Source organism: Glycine max, chromosome 14 (genome assembly GCF_000004515.6).
Source record: "Glycine max cultivar Williams 82 chromosome 14, Glycine_max_v4.0, whole genome shotgun sequence".
NCBI classification, from domain to species: Eukaryota; Viridiplantae; Streptophyta; class Magnoliopsida; order Fabales; family Fabaceae; genus Glycine; species Glycine max.
This window is the reverse complement of record NC_038250.2, coordinates 6,711,243-6,730,247: the sequence shown is the minus strand read 5'-3', so window position 1 is coordinate 6,730,247 and position 19,005 is coordinate 6,711,243. Positions and strand designations below refer to the sequence as shown.

The window sequence follows — 19,005 nt, the reverse complement described above, 5'->3', positions numbered from 1 at the left end:
ATCTTGTGTTTACAGATTTATATAGCTAACTTTTTCAAGTTTTAAGAATAAATTTAATTGTCTATATTATTAGAAACTAACGTGTTTTATCTTAATTTTGTTGATTATTGAAAACAAATTTAAATACTGACTCGAGAATCAAAGGTTAAATCTTAACTGTGGTCGGACACCTATCAAGTTGGCAAAACAATTTGGTACAATAATTAATTTAGTAAACGATGTTGTATCCTCTCTTTCATCCATGATTGCAAATACCAATAAAATACATGAAAAAGAAACAAATTACATATTCGAGCCCCTGGTCTTCTAGTTGAAATGAGATAAAGATAATATATTTTGAATTCGAAGACTTTCTTTACTTTACTTTAGACTGAAGTAACATCCCTTTTCTTAAAAATATTGTGTATGATGAAATAAAGGTGCTGATCACACCTGAACATGGATAATCTGCTTACCCTGCAGCTATACTTTTCCTGTAGCAAAAATCTTATTCATCAATGATATTCTCTCTTAACTATAACAATGACAAATCAAGAGGTTAAATTTTTGCTGCAGAAACAAATGTTTGGTGCGGAGGCAGCAGATGATCTATGTTTGATGATGTTTTTTTATGGGTAAATATTAACTATTATTTTGTTAATTTTTTTTTATTGATAGAGATTTGAATAAATAATTTTTCCTCTCTTATTTTTTAATTACTAAATCAATTTTTTATTTGTATTTGATCACAATGTATATCATATATATACAATACATAATAAAAGATAATAGATAAAAGATATACAAATATATCATGCTATTTTACATTTTAAAATAGGGAAAGAGAAAGAAATCGAATCATAGTAAATGATATATAAATAGGAATCTAGAAGGGATAGTTTGCATGAGGTTTTAGGTTTAAAATTTTATATATAAAAAAAATGTGAGAGCTGACACTTTGTCATGTTAATTGAATATGATCCTTGTTCTGATATCCAACTATCTTCATTAAATCTTCATCCGCACAAAAAAAATGTCACATGTTCACGTTCACAATACCAGAAAACCATGATAAACATATTTTAAAAAGAATTTAGATCTCAATCTTACAACATAATTTAGGCAAGTGTTTGGTATATATTTTAGACTAATCAATAATTTACTTTGAACAAATTGCGGTCCATTTTAGACATATAATTAGTTAGCTCACTCCAAATTTGTCATCCACGTTCATTTTGGACCAATCAACACTCATAATAAAAGATAGTTTACATTCTCTTATTGGTTTTCATTATGGTCATTGATATATAATAATATCCAAAGGATTAGAAATGTTTCAAGTTGTTAAACATATATAATTTTGTTTAACCTGAGGGATTGACGCTATAAGTTCTCAATGTATTGATATGGAAGAATAATTTATTTAAAAAAAAATTATGTTTTTTTCCTATGTAAAATCTCTTGAATAAGTTATAATCATGTATGATGAATGAATATTAGTCTCTGTCATGAAGGAAGATTAGTCTCGATGTAGTGAAGTAAGAGACATTATTTCTTAGTATCCTATCCCCAAATAAAAAACAAAATTTTATTTATTTTCAACCAACATGACAAATTACAACCAAACCAACCATGATTAGCATAAGCATAGGAAGGGCATAACAATCATTTCCCGAAGGCACCAGCGAGAGTCAGTGCTGACTCTTATAATATATGAAGAAACAAAAAGAAAAGAAAAATAGCACTAGTTGGCGCAAAACCATGGTGCTAACGGAGTTCTTCCACGCCGAGATCTCATCGGAGCTATGGAAAATGCTGGTGTCAATTTCCCGAAAAGCCCTCCGCTGCAAGTCGAGCGCCAAGAGCCTCATCTCCTACGTCCACGAGCTCCTTCCGACGATCGAAGAGATCAAGTACTCCGGCGTGGAGCTGCCGGCGCCGCGCCAGTCGCAGGTCGACCGCCTCTCGGAGATCCTCCGCTCCGGCGTCGAGCTCTCCCACCAGGCCCTCTCCTCCTCGCGCTGGAACGTCTACCGCAACTTCCAGCTCGCCAAAAAAATGGAGAAGCTCGAGAAGCACGTGACAAGGTTCTTGCAGGTAGGGGTGTTCGTGGCTTCGTTATTTAAATAATCATAACCACAACTAGTAAATAACTAGATCAAGGCTCTCGCGCTGCGGTTTCCTCGCGTTTGTTGATATCGGAAAAAATCGCGGGCAAATACTGCCGATGTAGTCACAATTGCGGTTGTGTTGCGAGTCGTGAACGTTTAAAGAGTCTTGATTTTGCGTCCCAAGTCACGGCAACAGACAGTTTTTCAAATCCTTGAACTAGATTATAAGTTGTTATAATAACTATAACCATAACTACTTATAATTTGGTATTACTAGTTATTATTGTTTACAAAACTGGTTTTTTTTAACACCCTACGTTGCAGGTTCCCATGCAGGCGCATATATTGGCGGACGTGAACCACGTGCGGTTCGAGATGGCGGAGCGGTTCGACCGGGTGGAGGCGGCGAACCAGAGGATGGAGAAGTTTATCGGGGAGATGAAGATTGGAGTGAACGGGGGAGGGTGGGTGGAGGAGGCTGTGAGGAGTATGCAGGAGGATGAGACGTGGGTTGAAGGGTGTAATGGGAACAATAACGGTTTTGGGGTTGGGTTGGAGTTCGGGAAGAACAAGGTTATGGAGATGGTTTTTACGAGGAGTGATGTTTCTGTTGTCGGGATTTGGGGGATTGGTGGGTCCGGGAAAACCACTCTTGCTAGAGAAGTCTGCAGAGATGACCAAGTGAGATGTAAGTTCACCAATCCATTTTCTTGATCTAAAAAAAGTTTAACACAAATTGTTATGACAGACCGATTATTCTAATTTAATCTATGGTCTCGAATTTAACACAAATTTATGGTAACAATTACGGTTAAGTGTGTAGATTGACTCACACGTGCTTGTTTCAGCTTAACCAGTATCCTCAAGATTGCAACCAACTTGAGATGGTGAAAAATGCGGTTGTGAACGTTTTTTTTAGAACATTAGGGGAGATTATATTTACTTCATGGGATGATGAATCATGTTAGTTTCATGTTTGATGGTAACTAACAAACATATCCTTTATGTTTTCTTATCTGTGTAATGAAGTTTGGTGTATTAATGGTGAATCATTAATTGATTTAAATGTGACAAGATTGCATGTTGTATCTTGTAATTAGTGGTTGCATTTCTTGTTTAATTTGTAGTTGTGAGAAAGTGTTTCAAGATTGTAACAGTTGGTTTTTGCAGGTTATTTCAAGGAGAGGATCTTGTTTTTGACTGTGTCACAGTCCCCGAATCTGGAGCAGCTGAGAGCGAGGATCTGGGGACACGTCATGGGCAACCAAGGTTTGAATGGCACTTATGCGGTTCCACAATGGATGCCACAGTTTGAGTGTAAAGTGGAAACTCAAGTACTTGTTGTTCTGGATGATGTGTGGTCACTCCCAGTGCTGGAGCAGCTTGTGTGGAAAATTCCTGGCTGCAAATTCCTTGTGGTGTCCAGATTTAATTTCCCAACAATTTTTAATGCCACTTATCGTGTGGAGTTGCTGGGTGAACATGATGCCCTTTCTTTGTTCTGTCACCATGCTTTTGGACAGAAATCAATTCCAATGGGTGCTAATGTGAGTTTGGTGAAGCAGGTAATGGTTTGAATTGAAGTTGTGAAGTTTGTCACTACCCATTGATTGAGTGATCAAACCCAAAATCCTTTGGCCTTTGCTTTATGAACTTTGCTTACCTTCTCACCTGATATTTGTTTGCATCGAATGGTGAACAGGTTGTGGCCGAGTGTGGAAGGCTTCCACTGGCTCTGAAGGTGATTGGAGCTTCTTTGCGAGACCAGAATGAAATGTTTTGGTTGAGTGTTAAAAGCAGGCTCTCTCAAGGCCAAAGCATTGGTGAATCCTATGAAATCCATCTGATTGATAGAATGGCAATTAGTACTAACTACCTGCCAGAAAAGATCAAGGAGTGCTTCTTGGACCTGTGTTCTTTTCCTGAGGATAGAAAAATTCCTCTGGAAGTTTTAATCAATATGTGGGTTGAAATTCATGACATCAATGAAACGGAAGCATATGCCATTGTGGTTGAGCTTTCAAACAAGAATCTTCTCACCTTAGTAAAAGAAGCACGGTATGCAAATTGCAAACTCAAATGCAATTTTAACTTTTTTACTGTGTTGGTTTTTTTTTTTCATTTATCTCTTGGCAAAAGCATTATTCTAACACCCTTTTTGACATTTTAATTTTTCAGTGCCGGGGGCATGTATAGCAGTTGCTTTGAGATTTCTGTCACTCAACATGATATATTGAGGGACCTTGTTCTTCATTTGTGCAACCGTGGCAGCATTCATCAACACCGAAGGCTAGTTATGGCTAAACGAAAAGAAAATGGACTACTTCCCAAAGAATGGTCTAGATACAAGGACCAACCCTTTGAAGCACAGATTGTTTCAATCAACACAGGTAATATATATACACCAATGCCTATCTAAAGGATTTTATTTATTATCATATTTCTCTCCATGGTTATGTGATTCATTTGTGATGAATTTCACATTGCAGGGGCAATGACCAAAATGGACTGGTTTGAGCTGGATTTTCCCAAGGCTGAAGTGTTGATCATTAATTTCACATCCAGTGATTACTTTTTACCTCCCTTCATCAATAAAATGCCAAATTTGAGGGCATTGATAATAATAAACTACAGCACCTCATATGCCCGCCTTCAAAATGTTTCAGTTTTTAGGAATTTGACCAACTTGAGAAGTCTCTGGCTTGAAAAGGTTTCCATCCCTCAGTTATCAGGCAGTGTCTTGCAAAACTTGGGCAAATTATTTGTAGTCCTCTGCAAAATTAACAACAGTTTGGATGGGAAACAATTCCCTAACCTCTCTGAGCTCACTCTTGATCACTGTGATGATCTAACTCAATTGCCCTCAAGCATTTGTGGAATAAAGTCACTACAAAACTTGAGTGTCACCAACTGCCACCATTTGAGTCAACTACCTGTTGAATTTGGCAAACTAAGATCACTAGAGATCCTCCGTTTATATGCTTGTCCAGATCTAGAAACACTTCCTCCTAGCATGTGTGACATGAAGAGATTGAAGTATATTGATATTTCTCAATGTGTTAACCTTTCATGCTTCCCTGAAGAGATTGGTAGATTAGTATGCTTAGAGAAGATTGACATGAGGGAATGCCCCATGATTAGGTATTTACCAAAGTCTGCAGTGGCATTGCAATCTCTGCAGCTTGTAATTTGTGATGAGGAGGTATATGGTATGTGGAGAGATGTTGAGATGGCCAACTCAAATGTCCTTATTAAAGTAGCAGAACAACACTATGATCTAGACTGGCTTCAAGAGTGACCCATGTGTCTACGTTCTTGGGATGTTTTACCTTCCCAATTCGTTGCACTTGTATATACTTATTCATAGCCTCAATTCTGAAAAGGAATTTTTCTTTTTCCAAAAAGCTAATTTCCGTGATGGTGAAAACTGTGGCACAATATTTTCACTATAGTTCCTAGAATTAATGCCAGCAGTAGCCAGTGATAACCCATATTTAGTTATTATTAGGACTTCAACGGTGATGCACGTAAACTAATTTATATTCTCATTTAATTATAAATCATCTTTATTTCAGTGTATAATCTTTCTTCTGAAAGTATCTTGAGGCCACCATCACCATATGTGTACATGCACATTGTACATGTGCGACCGGTTCTTATCACATTCCTCCACCTCCTAATGGGCATGTTCTAGATTAATGAGAAAACGCGTAAAAGAGAATCATAAAAACAAAAACTGAAAGCAACCCTTGGGATTGAACTCACCAGATTCGTACAGGTCACTGTCATGTATCTTCTACCTTGAAGCTTCCTTACTCGATTTCTTATCTCTTCTTCTTTCAATATTGTCTCTTTGGTCAATGTCTTTCTTTGATTATTTATCCCCACTTATTGTTAATCCGTAAATAGTGCAGGTCAAGCATTCCAAGCCAACTTCATCATCAAGAAAACTAACAAATAATTCTTGTATAATCTGTGACGTGGTGTGAAGTGTTAATATGTATAAAAAAAAGTATTATAAGAAGTACGTTTTGTATATAAATAACACGAATACCAACATGTTAATATTCTTATATCCTATATTTAATCATTTATTTAATCCACATTAATTCAACTTATAACTGTTTGTGACCCACTGAAATGGCCCCAAACAGCAGTATTGTCCCGTTCTCCACACACTAGAAATCAAATCTGACATGACACAATTTTTGTTATTGTTTTCAAAATCATATTTTTAAATCTTAAAAGATAAAAGATTAGATTTTTTATTATTTATTCTTCACGCCTCCTCTTCCCGTTGTTTACGCTTCTTATTATTTCTTAAATCTTAAAGATAAAATGTTATATTTTAAATTATAATAACAAATTAAAATTTAGATTAAATCAAATTAGAATAATAACGTTTTTTCTTCACGTCAGTCGGGTCACTCTTTCATTCACGATTTTTGTTGTAGTTCGTTCAGCTTATGATCTTCGAAATGTTTACGGTTGCTAACTCTGACTTACTGATTTTTGGTTCTGATTGACACTACTGCAAAAACAACTTATTACGACGAACTAATAAAGACGGTGGAGAAAAACCATTTTTGAAAATAGTAAAATAATAAATTAATTAAATTCATTAATAACAAAGACGTTTTTTAAATAAACGTCTTAAAATAATAAATTTAAGGACGTTTTATTTAAAAAATTGTCGTTGCTTTTCAATTCCCGCCTTTTCAATTTCCTTTTTTCTCTTTTATCGAGCAGTGTGCACTGACCCTCCCTCTCTCTTATCGAGTAGTGTGCACCCTTCCTCTCTCTTCATAGAACGTCGTGCAGGGCAAAACAAAAGTGGGGAGTTTCTTCTCTCACATGTTCATAGTGAGGAGTTTCTTCCGTGCAGTGTAATTTCCCTTTGCCTTTTCAATTTCCTTTTCCCCCTTTGTTTTCTCTGTTCATAGTGAAACATTTAGAATAGTGGGGAGTGCAGTGCAGACACCAAAACAAAAGCGCAGAAAGTTTCTTCCCTCACATGTTTTCCAAACCATGGCCTCCGTCACCTACATAGAGCGTCGTTACAACTACGACATCTACACCGTCTATCTCGTCAAAAACTACATCACTGTCATCGTCACCGCCAGTGCCTCCGTGGTCAAGCGGTGGATCTCCTCCATGCTCTACTTCAACCGCTACTTCGTCGACTAGGAGTGCCTCGTTGTCAGCCTCAATGTGCAGTGGACTCCCGGCGGCCATGATCCTCTGCCGGACATGCTTCAACTCTGTGTCGGCCGCCGCTTCCTCATTTTCCATCTCGCGCACGCAGACTACGTGTCGGAGAGTGGATCGCCGAACAAACCCACGCCAACCGTCAATGCCACACAGAAGAGGTTTCTCGCAAGGTACTCCTTCTTCTCTCTTCCTTCCTTAACTACAATTCTTCTTCTAATCCCTTTCTCTTTGCGTCTTATAATTGCAGTTCGCTCAGGAGCAAGAGTTCTTTCGCCAAACCGCTCTCATCTCCAAAAAAGAGAAGGAAAAGGTCTGAATCGCATCCTTTCTCTCTGCATCTTTCCTCTCTCCTAGGCCGTCGATGAATGAAGAAAAAAAGAAACCGAGGCCCAAGGTAGACAGTGCATTGCATGATTGACAGCAGGAGTTACTCAGTCATCATAGCGAGAAATCAAACAAAAAGAAGTAGATTCACAGCAAGAGTGAAATGTGTAACTTGGCCTCCCTTTCCATTTTTAATGATTCTATTCTCTTTATCTTTATAAAACAGAATAACTATAATGCTTGTTACACTTATATCTTATTTTAACTGCAGTTTTATCTATATTTGGTGCATTTCATTGACTTGGATTTGAAGCGAACGAGTAAAATGGAAGAATATTATGAATTAGATAAGAAGATAGTGAGCTGCTACAAAGAATATTATTCATTTCATTTCTTAATACTATTTTTATTATTTTAATTTTTTTTCTTTCAAAATAACATTCTAAGACGATCGTTAGCTTAACAACGTCTTAGAATGTTACCTTTCTAAGACGGTGGTTAGCTAATGATCGTCTTAGAAGGCAACGATTTTAAGACGGGTTTTATAGGACTGTCGTAAAGTTTCGACGACGTTAGATTCAAAGACAGTGCTCCACCATCTTTATATGTTATTTTCCACCATCTTTGTTTGTGTTTTTTGTAGTAGTGTGGGTGCATTGTAACTTTGTAAGGTTTACACCTTCAAAAAAATTTCTTTACTTTCTATGTTTTTTTAATTTTTTCTTCATCTTTCATAGGACCGTAAGTGAATATTCAAATAGAATTCCTCCACATCAAGATGGAGAACTTACTCATGAAAGATTGAAATACTTCAAAAGGTATTTTGATGATGATAATGAAAGAAGGCAAGTGAATGTAGAGTTTGTAAGGGTGTCTTTAGTTTGCATTTTCATTTTTTGTTTTTATTTTCTGAAAACTGTTTTCATTTTCAAAAGATTAAAATTTCGAAAACATGTTTAGTTTGACTTCTTGTTTTTTGTTCTCAGGAAATAAAAACATTAAAAATTTATAATATATTAACTTCTTGTCTTTTTTGTATTTTTAAATTTGCTTAAAATTATATTTCTTGTCATTGTATTTTTATTTTATCCAAAATGAAGTTTATGTTTTCAACTGAAAACACTAAAAACAAGATTTTATTATTTTCATTTTCTGGTTGTTTTCTGTTTTCATTTTCACTGAAAATGTTTTAAAAAATTCAACGAAATACATTTTCATCACCATTTTATGTTTTCAGTGAAAATGAAAACAGAAAACAACCAAACCAAACACCCCCTAAACTTTTCTAGTGGAAGAGAAGGCTTTGATGATATTAACTCTTTAAGAGATAGATGTCTAATGAAGGTAAAATCTTGGTGGCTAATTCATGGTGTTCATGCACCAACACTTCAAAAGATTGCTTGTAAGTTACTAGACAACCTTGTTCATCATCATGCTATGAAAGAAACTGGAATACTTATTCTTTCATGCATTCAATAAAAAAAAAACAAGATAACACCTTATCGGACAAAGAATCTAATATTTATTCATAATAATCTTCATCTTCTTTCAAGAATCTAATATTTATTCATAATAATCTTCGTCTTCTTTCAAGAAATTTTCCACAATATCATTAAGAAGAAACTAAAACGTGAGATACTATACGAGATGAGTTTGGATCACTTGATGAGAATAAAATTTTTGAAGTTACTAATTTATCCCTTGATGAACTAGAATTAAAAGTTGCGCTTTTTAATAATGATGATCAAAAATGAAGAAAAAGAACTTAAATAGATTAAGATTAATAATTTTTTATTTATCTTTTCAATTATGAATTTATCTTGATATTTTTTATATGTGGATGATGTGGGTGTGGGTGTCATGATCGATGTAGGTGTTGAAATCCATGCTTCATAGATAACTGTTAATCACACAACCTTTTTATTTGTCAAAGACACTTTTACCATTGCTTTCCATGAGTAGGACTAATTTTGATTGGAACATGTATTTATTTTTACCACAATTTATTTTTAAATGAGATATGAACTCCTGCACTATATGTAACCATTTACATGCTAGATGTATTTAATATTTGAAAACACGTTTAAATTAACTCAGTTTAATATTTAATCAATACTTAAATTTCTTCGATCCTAAACAAGTATAATAAGATATTTATAAATTATTGTTAAAATAATGTTTTGTTAATTATTTAATTCTTTACAATATAAAATTCAAATACATTTATTTTGGGCTTTGATTTATTTTTTTATTATTGATAAGCTTGCTTGAAAAATTTAAATTTTGTTTGGTTTTCCACTGATAACCTTCATAAGAAATTAAAAGATGTGATTAGATAAATGTTTATCTTAATAAAAATTCAAATAATATTCTTTAGTTTATGAGAAACGTACTAACTTTTTCTATTAGATCTAACTTGATATATTTTTTTTTAAAAAATTATTCATTCATGCATATAAAAATATCCCTGGAATACATGAAATACTTGTTAATTTCATAAAAAAAAAATACTTACTAGTTATTTAAAAATGAATGCTTAACGTTGATTTGAGTAGTTACGTTGACAAATATCTACTTAAGATTTTCCCAAATAATTTTTATTTTCTTCGGGAAGCATTACGCCATGCTTATGTCTAATACATGATGCATCCCAAACGCAAATTATCTACGGATTAACAGCGACATAATTGACATGAAAAAAGAAAACAATAAGCTAAATCAAATGGCCGAAGTTCAATTTCAAAAGTCTAAATGATTTGGAGTGACTTCACAGGATGAAAACTTCCCCAAGAAAAGCTTGTCCACAAAATTCACAAATACAATTTAAATGCATTATTATCTTAACATACTAAAATTTAAGAACAAATGATATCTCACTGGTACACTGTTAAGCTCGATTTAGCTGAGCTTTTTTTTTTTCTCTCACCTTACTTCATTTACTGTTAGTAGACCTTACTTTTCTCATAACTCCTTAATAAGAACAAAATTTATATATAAAAATTTTACTCAAATTTAACATTTTATCTCAATAATTACTACTTTTATCTCAGAAACTAAAATCGGCAGTGACAGCCGAGATATAATATCAACTAGTTGTAAGGTAGAAGAAATGGTTTTTATAGGAATAAATATAGCACTTTTATTTATGGTTACAGGTTGAATGCTTTCAGGGAGAAAGCTCTAGGTAGTAATGAAATTTCAAGTTACAAATCAATAATAATAATAATAATAATAATAATAATAATAATAATAATAATAATAATAATAAAGGTGATTTATTTGGTGATCAAGACCTAAAAGATGAACATGGCCTTATTGGCCTTATTTCATATAGCACTCCTCTAGCAACAAACTGAATAATGAACATAATAGGCGTGAAGGTTAAACACTTTGACATAGCAGCATTTTTTAATGATTTTTAAGAATTGGAAGATCAAAGCTAATTTATTTGCAGACTAAGAGCTAAAAGATGGACAAGCTAGATCAAGATGACCAGATTTGACATGTAGCAAACCTTTTTTTGAAAAAGCCAAACTGAATTATAAATCATACAAAACATGTTTAGAATGAAAAGGGATAAGAACAAAAAAGGGCTTACTTATATACATGAGACCCATAAACCAATTGACATGTAGCAAACTTAACGATAAGCATGACTTGAAAGTAGATCGTTTTAACATAGAAACAATTCTTAATGAATTTTAAGTATTGGAATGGAATATAAAGTAATCGTGCAAGAATGGCTATAATACTGGAATGGAATAAATGCATACAACATTAAGTGTGTTTGAATGAGGAAATTGAAAATTGCACACAAATTTAAAATTCTAGGAAACTCAATTCGCTTCGATTGAATACCCTTCATAAAATGATAAAAAAAAAATCATAAAATGATAAAAATAAGTCTTGAAGGATGGGTGGGTAGATCTTAGGAGGTGACACCATTCAATATGACAAAAGTAAATATATGTGGCAAACGAAGAGATAATACGACAATGCATGAGTTCACAAATCACACCTCATAAATTATAAATAGATATAGATTTTGATTTAAAAGAATAAAATATTAACCCTGATGCCTATCTAGAAAAAATTAATAATCCTGATACTGACAATCGTATGCTCTATAGTCTATTCCATGTCTTAAGTAGACCTAAACTGCAACTCATGAATTTATATTCAAAAGGACTAAACCTAAACAGCAACTCATTTATCTCAAAAAAAGGAGTATATTTTAAAATAATCTACCTAAGAGTAATTTCGGCATCTTTAGAGAGCAATTCATCCAAAGAATTACTATGTCAATCCATTTATACAAGGTAAAATTTGGCTGCTGGCTGGCCAATGATGAAAATTTGTCTATCCATATTTTACAGGGTCATTTCATTGTACATGAGAATTTAATTAAGTTCGCAGAAGGGGTTAAGTACAGGTAGCATATATTAGAGTACTTTAGAGAAATCTGGTGGGCATGTACTCATTTATCCGGAGAGGAAGACGGTAAAACTCATCATTTCTAACATCTCCCTTCCTATTCTGGAAAGGACCCCACCATGGAAGTCCTCTGTCCACAGCTGTTTGTTTGCCTTCAAGTGTGTTGTCAACAAGAGTCCCAACAATTATAGCCACAGTTGGGGCAGAAGAGAATATGGTGTTCAAAATGTCATTAAACTGTTGTGACACAAAAACAAGGTGTAAAGACCAATAAGATAAATGCATTTTACATGGGTAGGATATCAGGCATATAAATAGTTGAACAAAAATCTTACTTTAGAAGGAAAATCACTTGATAAAGTTCATAGTTCATAGTTCATAGTTCAAGAATCTTATTTTAGAAGGAATATCACTTATTTTACAAATCAGTTTCAAAATCTCTAAATACATCTTAATTTAAACAAAGTTCATAGTTCAAATTATACTAGAGAAGTATGTTTCCAAATTTCTCCAAAGGAGTAAACCCCTACATCAGTCCTTGAGAATATACCAGTTGGACATTTTAGTCCTTGAGATTTTAAAAACCCTTAGTTAGCCCCTAACTCTGTAAAAAGTTATTCATTTTAGTCTTTTTTTTCATATTATTTTTCACTGTCTTTAAATGGAAAAATGACCAAGTGAATGATATTGGGCAAAACCATCCAGGTGGAGCCATATTCGTTCTTCACATTGGGGACTGGTAAATTGCATCTAAGATATTGCCTGAACTTCTACAATTCATTGACTTCTATTCACTGATCTAACAATATAGTGTTGCTGGAAGAAATTATTTCCTAAATAAAAGGTAGCATCTAATTGTTCCATTTGCCTAATCTTCAACATGTTACAAAGTTACAAACATTTATAACCTTAATTATGGGTTCACGAAAGATTATATGCCAAATTAATCACAGGGAATGTAGAAATAAGATATTCGAAGAGTCACTTACCCATCCACCACCTGTTCTAACTGGACCATGACCATCCGGTGCAGTGTTCATGACAAAATATTGTGGTATTGATATCGCAAGGAACAAGGTTAGGCCCAGAACATAGATATTTCTTATGGAATTGGTATTTGCAAACTGTATAAAAGAAATCCCAGTAGCAGCTGCAAAAAAATTAACAATAAAATAAAAGGCTTGCATTTATTGGTCAAAATTATCATCTATGTAATAATAGCAGCAGCACCTACCCACGATACCAAATAAAACACAGTATATGGCAGCAAATATCGGTAGGGGAATCGATGCAAAAAAGGCTCCAAATTTCCCTGAAAGAAACAGAAATAATTACACCAGGAATGTAAAAACTGGAAGGAAAGTCTACCCACGTGTTTCAGGTGGAATATAGTACCAAAAATAGAGAAGAAGATCATAAAACCACATGATATTTGCACTACTCTTCGGCTCCCTATGTGTGTCAGACCAAGTAGGCCAACATTTTCACTGCAATTATAAAAAAAGATTAGTTTCAGAATTCTTAATCTCAAATCTATACTAATATTCCTCTTGCTATTGGAAGTTAGCAAAGGCTCTAACTCTATAAAACTAAGATTTAATATAAATATACATGCTATCCAATGTAACAAATAAATCAAAAAATGTGTATAATAAATATTAACCATACAAAGCTAGGGTGTGCATGTAAGTGGTGGAGGAGTAAGAGTGGATTATATCAGAACACTAGATACATTGTAAATTTTATTTCTCCCCTCTCCCACTTTGTTTCCGTTTTCCACACGTAGGCAAGGTGGGCTTAGAAAGTCCATTCAATAGACCATTCTGATGTAATAGACAAAGGAAAACAGTAACAGGTACAAAATGCTCAAACAAAAAATAAAACTCTCCTTGGCTTCATGATCTAGGAAAAGCATCACATATGGATAAATTAGTTTAAATCTTGTAACAAACACAACAACCAAGCATAAATTTCTGTTGCCCCTAATTTATTTTCACAACTTTTTGTGAATTCCAACAACAGTTCGCTATAGGGTATGTTTTGATTGATAGTGGAATGGAATGACTTAAGTAGCTATTGTTTGCATTGATTAAAATAAGGTGGAATGGAATGGAGCTTGGTGGTATCTATTCCAACAAAAAACCTTGATTGTCTTCCCCACAAATTGGGGTATTGGATGGAAATAACTTATTGTTTACTAATATCCTTACCATTTCATTCAGTTTCCAAAATAATGGAAAGAAAGCTTTTTTCCATTCCACTGTGAATATCAAAATAATGGTATGGTAAATTTATCCATTTCATCACATCCCATTAATCATTAGATATGCAAGCATGACCAAATGCTCAGTTGAAGGTTTAGGGTCTTAAGAAGTTTAGTTGTCTAGAGCAATCATTGATGAAAGATTTAAAAATGGTTCACCTGATATGTGTCAAGTTCTTAATATTAATTAAAATTTTATAAAGCTGAAATTCAACCCCAGTTAACTTTCCATCCATGGACATAATAGCTATTACCCACAAAACCAACAAGAAAAAACTAATAGACAAGCAGATGACACTTTACAGCAAAGAAGCAAAACTTTATGATAAAGATTGCAATTTTGGGACATGAGAAGTTCATAGGACATTGCTTTCTTACACAGATACAGTGGTACCAACAATGGAACCAAATATGCCTTCAAGCAGCATACCAATGCCCTGCATTTAGAAGGGTTAAAAACAGAAGTCGGTGATAAATGTTACATGCATACGAAGATCTTGCAACAGTGTAAAAGAACAAGTAAATCAATTGTTAAGAAGCAGGATTCACCTGCATCCCGATGCTTCGGCTGAGCACATGTGCAGGCGGTGGTGTTGCACCAGAAAGCCTGGCTGCAGCAAAGAAAGCACCAGTTGACTGCATTCAAAATTTCATCAAGAAAAATGCTCCACATTAGATAATCAGTTTGATGACAATGAATGTAAATAATGGTATATAGACCAAAAAACAAAAGGTTAAGATCATTTTCCATCGGGCAATGTTGTCAAATGCCTCAAAATTGAGAAGGAACATATAAATTATTAGTACTATATTTAGAATCCAAAATATTAAGAAATTGTTGATAGAGTGATAGACCTCAGCAGAAGAGACAAGTGCTGCCCCCATCATCCCAAAGACGTGACTAGCTCTGAATATGGGGGTACCCCACTGGAACGGATACGGAACTTTAATCCTGAAATAAAAACAAATTTAATTGTAATTATGAAGTTCCAGAAGGAGAACTCAAACTCAAATAAACTGTTGAATTGATTGTTTTCTGAACATACCAAGGAGCAGAAGACATAAGGTACGAGCGATCTGTGCGACAGCTCACTTGGGTCTGTGATTTAGCAGTATTGTATGCACCAGCCACAGTAAGGATAGCAGCAAATGCCCAGATGACAGCAATGCAGAGAAGTAAAGCAAACCTCTCAAGTACTTGAAGAGCAGCATGATGAAGCCTCTTCAAATACTGTCAGGCCAGAAGAAGAAAAAGGTCACATTAGTATAATAGAAAAAAAAAAAAAAAACTCTTGAGAAATTGTTTCAGAAAAGATATAAACCTGTTGTATTATGACCAGTAGAATGAGCATAGGTAATCCAATCTGCACACAGTTTGCTACCTGCATAGAAGAAGAAGGTTGAGTTCATGAACTCTTACTATTTATATTATGTTTTTTATAATAAATAACCCCTTTATTCAAGGAAGCGGCATTAGGAACATTTACCAATGGAAAGCCCCTGGCAAACAAGCCAAGACCCGCCACACATACCAAAGGTACAATGATTATGGGACTAAACAACCTGATTAAAGAAAGAAAGAAAAATCACCAACAGATTAATTAATAATTTATGATAAAAAAAACTAAAGCAAGAAGCTTGTAACACTGCTTTAAACATAGACCATGAACTTAGAATAAAAAGGGAAAGCAAGTCAACACAGGCAAATGACACAAGTTTACCTTGTCAAATTTCCCCACGTCTTACTAAACCCAAGGAAGATATTGACGAAAGAAGAAACAATAAGGGATCCTTGAATTGTTCTGATTGTGTAGATAAACCTCTACAAGTGCCAGTGTGATAATTCATTAGCAGTTTGATTCACCATTTTCATATTAGAGAAAGCAATTCAGTTAAGAAATAACAAGACAAGCATACACCATCCAAACTGAAGTGAGAACATGTTCAGTTAAAGGGAAAAGCAACAAAATCCCAGAACAACCATTTGAATTAAACCAAGTATAAGATAAATAACGCTTGAACAAAGAGAAGATATCGCATTGAAACAAATAAAAGAAAAAGAAAGAAACTAAGATTCTGCTAACAAGTTTCTTAAGTTCACGGCTTAAAAAAATCAATAAATAGAAAGCTTTTATTGGAAACCATGGTGGGAGTGCATCAGTAACAATAAAAGCCATACATTCCAATAAAAACCTTCCACTGTTTTTCCTTAACCAAGCATCCTTAAGGCACTCCTTAGCATTTATTTTCAAAGAAATAAAGGTATAAAGAAGATCATCTTGAATATCCTAGTAGTAGTACAGCTGAATTCAGCAAAAGTAAGCTCCATCAGCAATTACATGCATGTTTGGATTAAAGTTTACAAACTTAAGTTTGAATGAACTTCATTTTGCAAATTGAGTTTGCAAAAGCAACTCTTCATTTGCTTTCATTTCAAAACCAAATAGGAGGCTTTTTTCGGCTTTACTTTTTGAATGGACATCCTTGTAACAACAAAAAAGTTAAAAATAAATAAAGTATATCATCAAAAGTTGCAAGTTAGAAGCTATTAGCAACATAAACAAACCTCATGCTCAGAAGGGAATGTCCTGTCTGTGTAATCATTGATTATGGACAAAACTGGAAGCAAAAAAGCAAATGATCCACCCATCACCGTTGGAAGCCTCGACCCAAACCAAGTCTGAAGCAGTGTGTTCAACCCAGACATAAACAACAATGACTGAATCACACGAGCCTTGTCACCCTATCCAAAAATAGCAAAGTTTGACATTGTTATACCATAATTTTATACTATAGCAAGGAGAATATATAGTACTATAATCTATATTATAAATTATAAATTTCACTTACATGGTCCCCACCCATTGCAGGAACCAGTGTGGTTGCAATCAGAACCGTTGTTCCAAGCATCACAATGTAGTGCTGAAAACCCAGTAGAATTGCCACCGCTGCCAAAAAAAAATAATCTTGTGCAATCAAAAGTTGAAGCTTTAAGATGCATGCAGCATCATAATCATAAGATTGAATCCGACAATTAAATTAAGTTTTTTTTTCACATAAAAGATTCACAAAGCTGACAAGAGAAAAAAACAAAGGACCTTTTTTTTTTCTTAAGAGAATAAAATCAGAGTGGAATAAAGGTAACAAAAAGCAATCTGCAAACAAACCAAGCTATATAATATATAGATAGAGACACACGAAACTGAGTTTAAAAAAAGAACTTTTTATTACAACACGAGATTCCTAACTGCTTTTCACATCAAAGATAAGTTTTTTTCCATCTTATAACACACAAAAAATATGAAAAAGTGAGAGAGACTAACGCCATGAAGGATTTGAGTGGATGCAATAGTGAAGCTGCGAGAGTTGTTCAGCTGGATGCCAAACGGGGCCTCTAGAAAGTGCTAGATTTGGCGGTGGTGGACCTGCCGGAGGTGCCTGAACCGGTGGCGGTGGATGGTTGTGGTGCTCTTCACCCATCTGATTTTTCTCGAAGAGTGTTTGAAAAAAAAGAGAGCTTTTGTGTTGTGTATTGAAAAGCAGAGAAATCAAAAGGAAGCAAACAAGGCTTTGAAAGAATGGATGGCTAGCTTTGAAACAAAGGAAAGAAAAGTAAAGTAAATTAATTAATTGAAGTGTGAGAAGAGTCTCTTTCTCATTTCGAAAAATAAGGGGGCTTATAATTAATTAAGTAATTAAGTAAAGAGTTGTTTTTCCAGAAAAGTACAAGGAAACAGTGAGGAAGGAGTTATTAAGGTAGCGTTTTATGGTTGTCGTTTTGTGAGCCAAGTATTTTTATTTTTCCCTTCTTTTCTTTATATATTTTATTTTTCATTTTGAATTGATGGACATGGAGTTAATGAGAAAGTATGGGTTTGAACGCGTGGATCTGATCTGCAGTGTTTTTTTAAGTTTAAATTAAATATATCCTCCTTCGTTGGAGATAATTCTATATAAACAGATAAAATTATTATAAATGTTCTTTAAAATATTTAATACAATTTTTATTTTCAAAATTCATATTAATTTTTTTTATTTTACATTAAAATATTTAATTACTTACGATCTTGGAGGTGTTCACACCTCCTCACACACTTTGCATTCTGCTTCTTCCAAATTACCATTATGCCATTCTGTGTTCCAAATTTGCAATGTAGTTACCATACCAAATACTTATTGAACTCTGGTCAAGCATGTGTTTCATGGCTCAACGATTCTGGTCCACGCCACTTCTTCACAATGCCATAAACCAGTCAACAACAGGTAGTGAGCAATGATAACAACTACTCTTGGTCAAATTTCGAAATATCCATACAAGGTTTTGGTCATTTGAAACAGTTGTAACTGATAGTGGTTAGTTTAGAGCCTAATCATGCTTAAAGTATGTTTTTGGTATGTATTTAAGGATGTGTTCTGTAAAAATCAAAGTCAAAGTATGTTACTAACAGTGACAGAGTCGTATTCGTTGAGTTTTCTTCTCTCTTCAAGATATTTTAAATAAATTGCATAAAAATATATATTGTCTTCATTTTTTTACCATTTTTGGCAGCCATGAATTCAAGGGTTAACAGTTCGGTCTAAATTCCCTCAATTTTCCCTCATATTTTATATGTTTGAGCAAATTACAATAACATTTTTTAAAGTTTTGTGTAATTACAAAAGTATGTTCATTTTGTTAATTAT

The 19,005-nt window shown here is 34.0% G+C and overlaps 2 protein-coding genes across 2 annotated transcripts; one reads left to right on the top strand and one right to left on the bottom strand.

Annotated features, from left to right (window-relative positions):
• Positions 1-1,640: 1,640 nt before the first annotated feature.
• Positions 1,641-7,925, top strand: LOC100816326 (probable disease resistance protein At4g33300). Its single transcript, XM_003544394.5, has 7 exons — positions 1,641-2,076; positions 2,415-2,778; positions 3,261-3,655; positions 3,793-4,148; positions 4,269-4,480; positions 4,580-7,471; positions 7,549-7,925. Exons 1-6 carry the CDS (start codon positions 1,693-1,695, stop codon positions 5,386-5,388), a joined length of 2,520 nt encoding a protein of 839 aa, XP_003544442.2. The 5' UTR covers positions 1,641-1,692; the 3' UTR covers positions 5,389-7,471; positions 7,549-7,925.
• Positions 7,926-11,905: 3,980 nt separating this feature from the next.
• On the bottom strand, positions 11,906-18,042 carry LOC100815258 (nucleobase-ascorbate transporter 3). The gene is made up of 14 exons (XM_003544392.4): positions 17,646-18,042; positions 17,173-17,270; positions 16,889-17,065; positions 16,044-16,144; positions 15,810-15,885; positions 15,645-15,704; positions 15,369-15,553; positions 15,178-15,274; positions 14,872-14,958; positions 14,701-14,759; positions 13,455-13,546; positions 13,294-13,371; positions 13,049-13,209; positions 11,906-12,296 (listed from the first exon to the last, which is right to left on the bottom strand). The coding sequence occupies exons 1-14, from the start codon at positions 17,800-17,802 to the stop codon at positions 12,078-12,080; spliced, it is 1,647 nt and encodes a 548-aa protein (XP_003544440.1). The 5' UTR covers positions 17,803-18,042; the 3' UTR covers positions 11,906-12,077.
• Between the last annotated feature and the right edge of the window lie 963 nt (positions 18,043-19,005).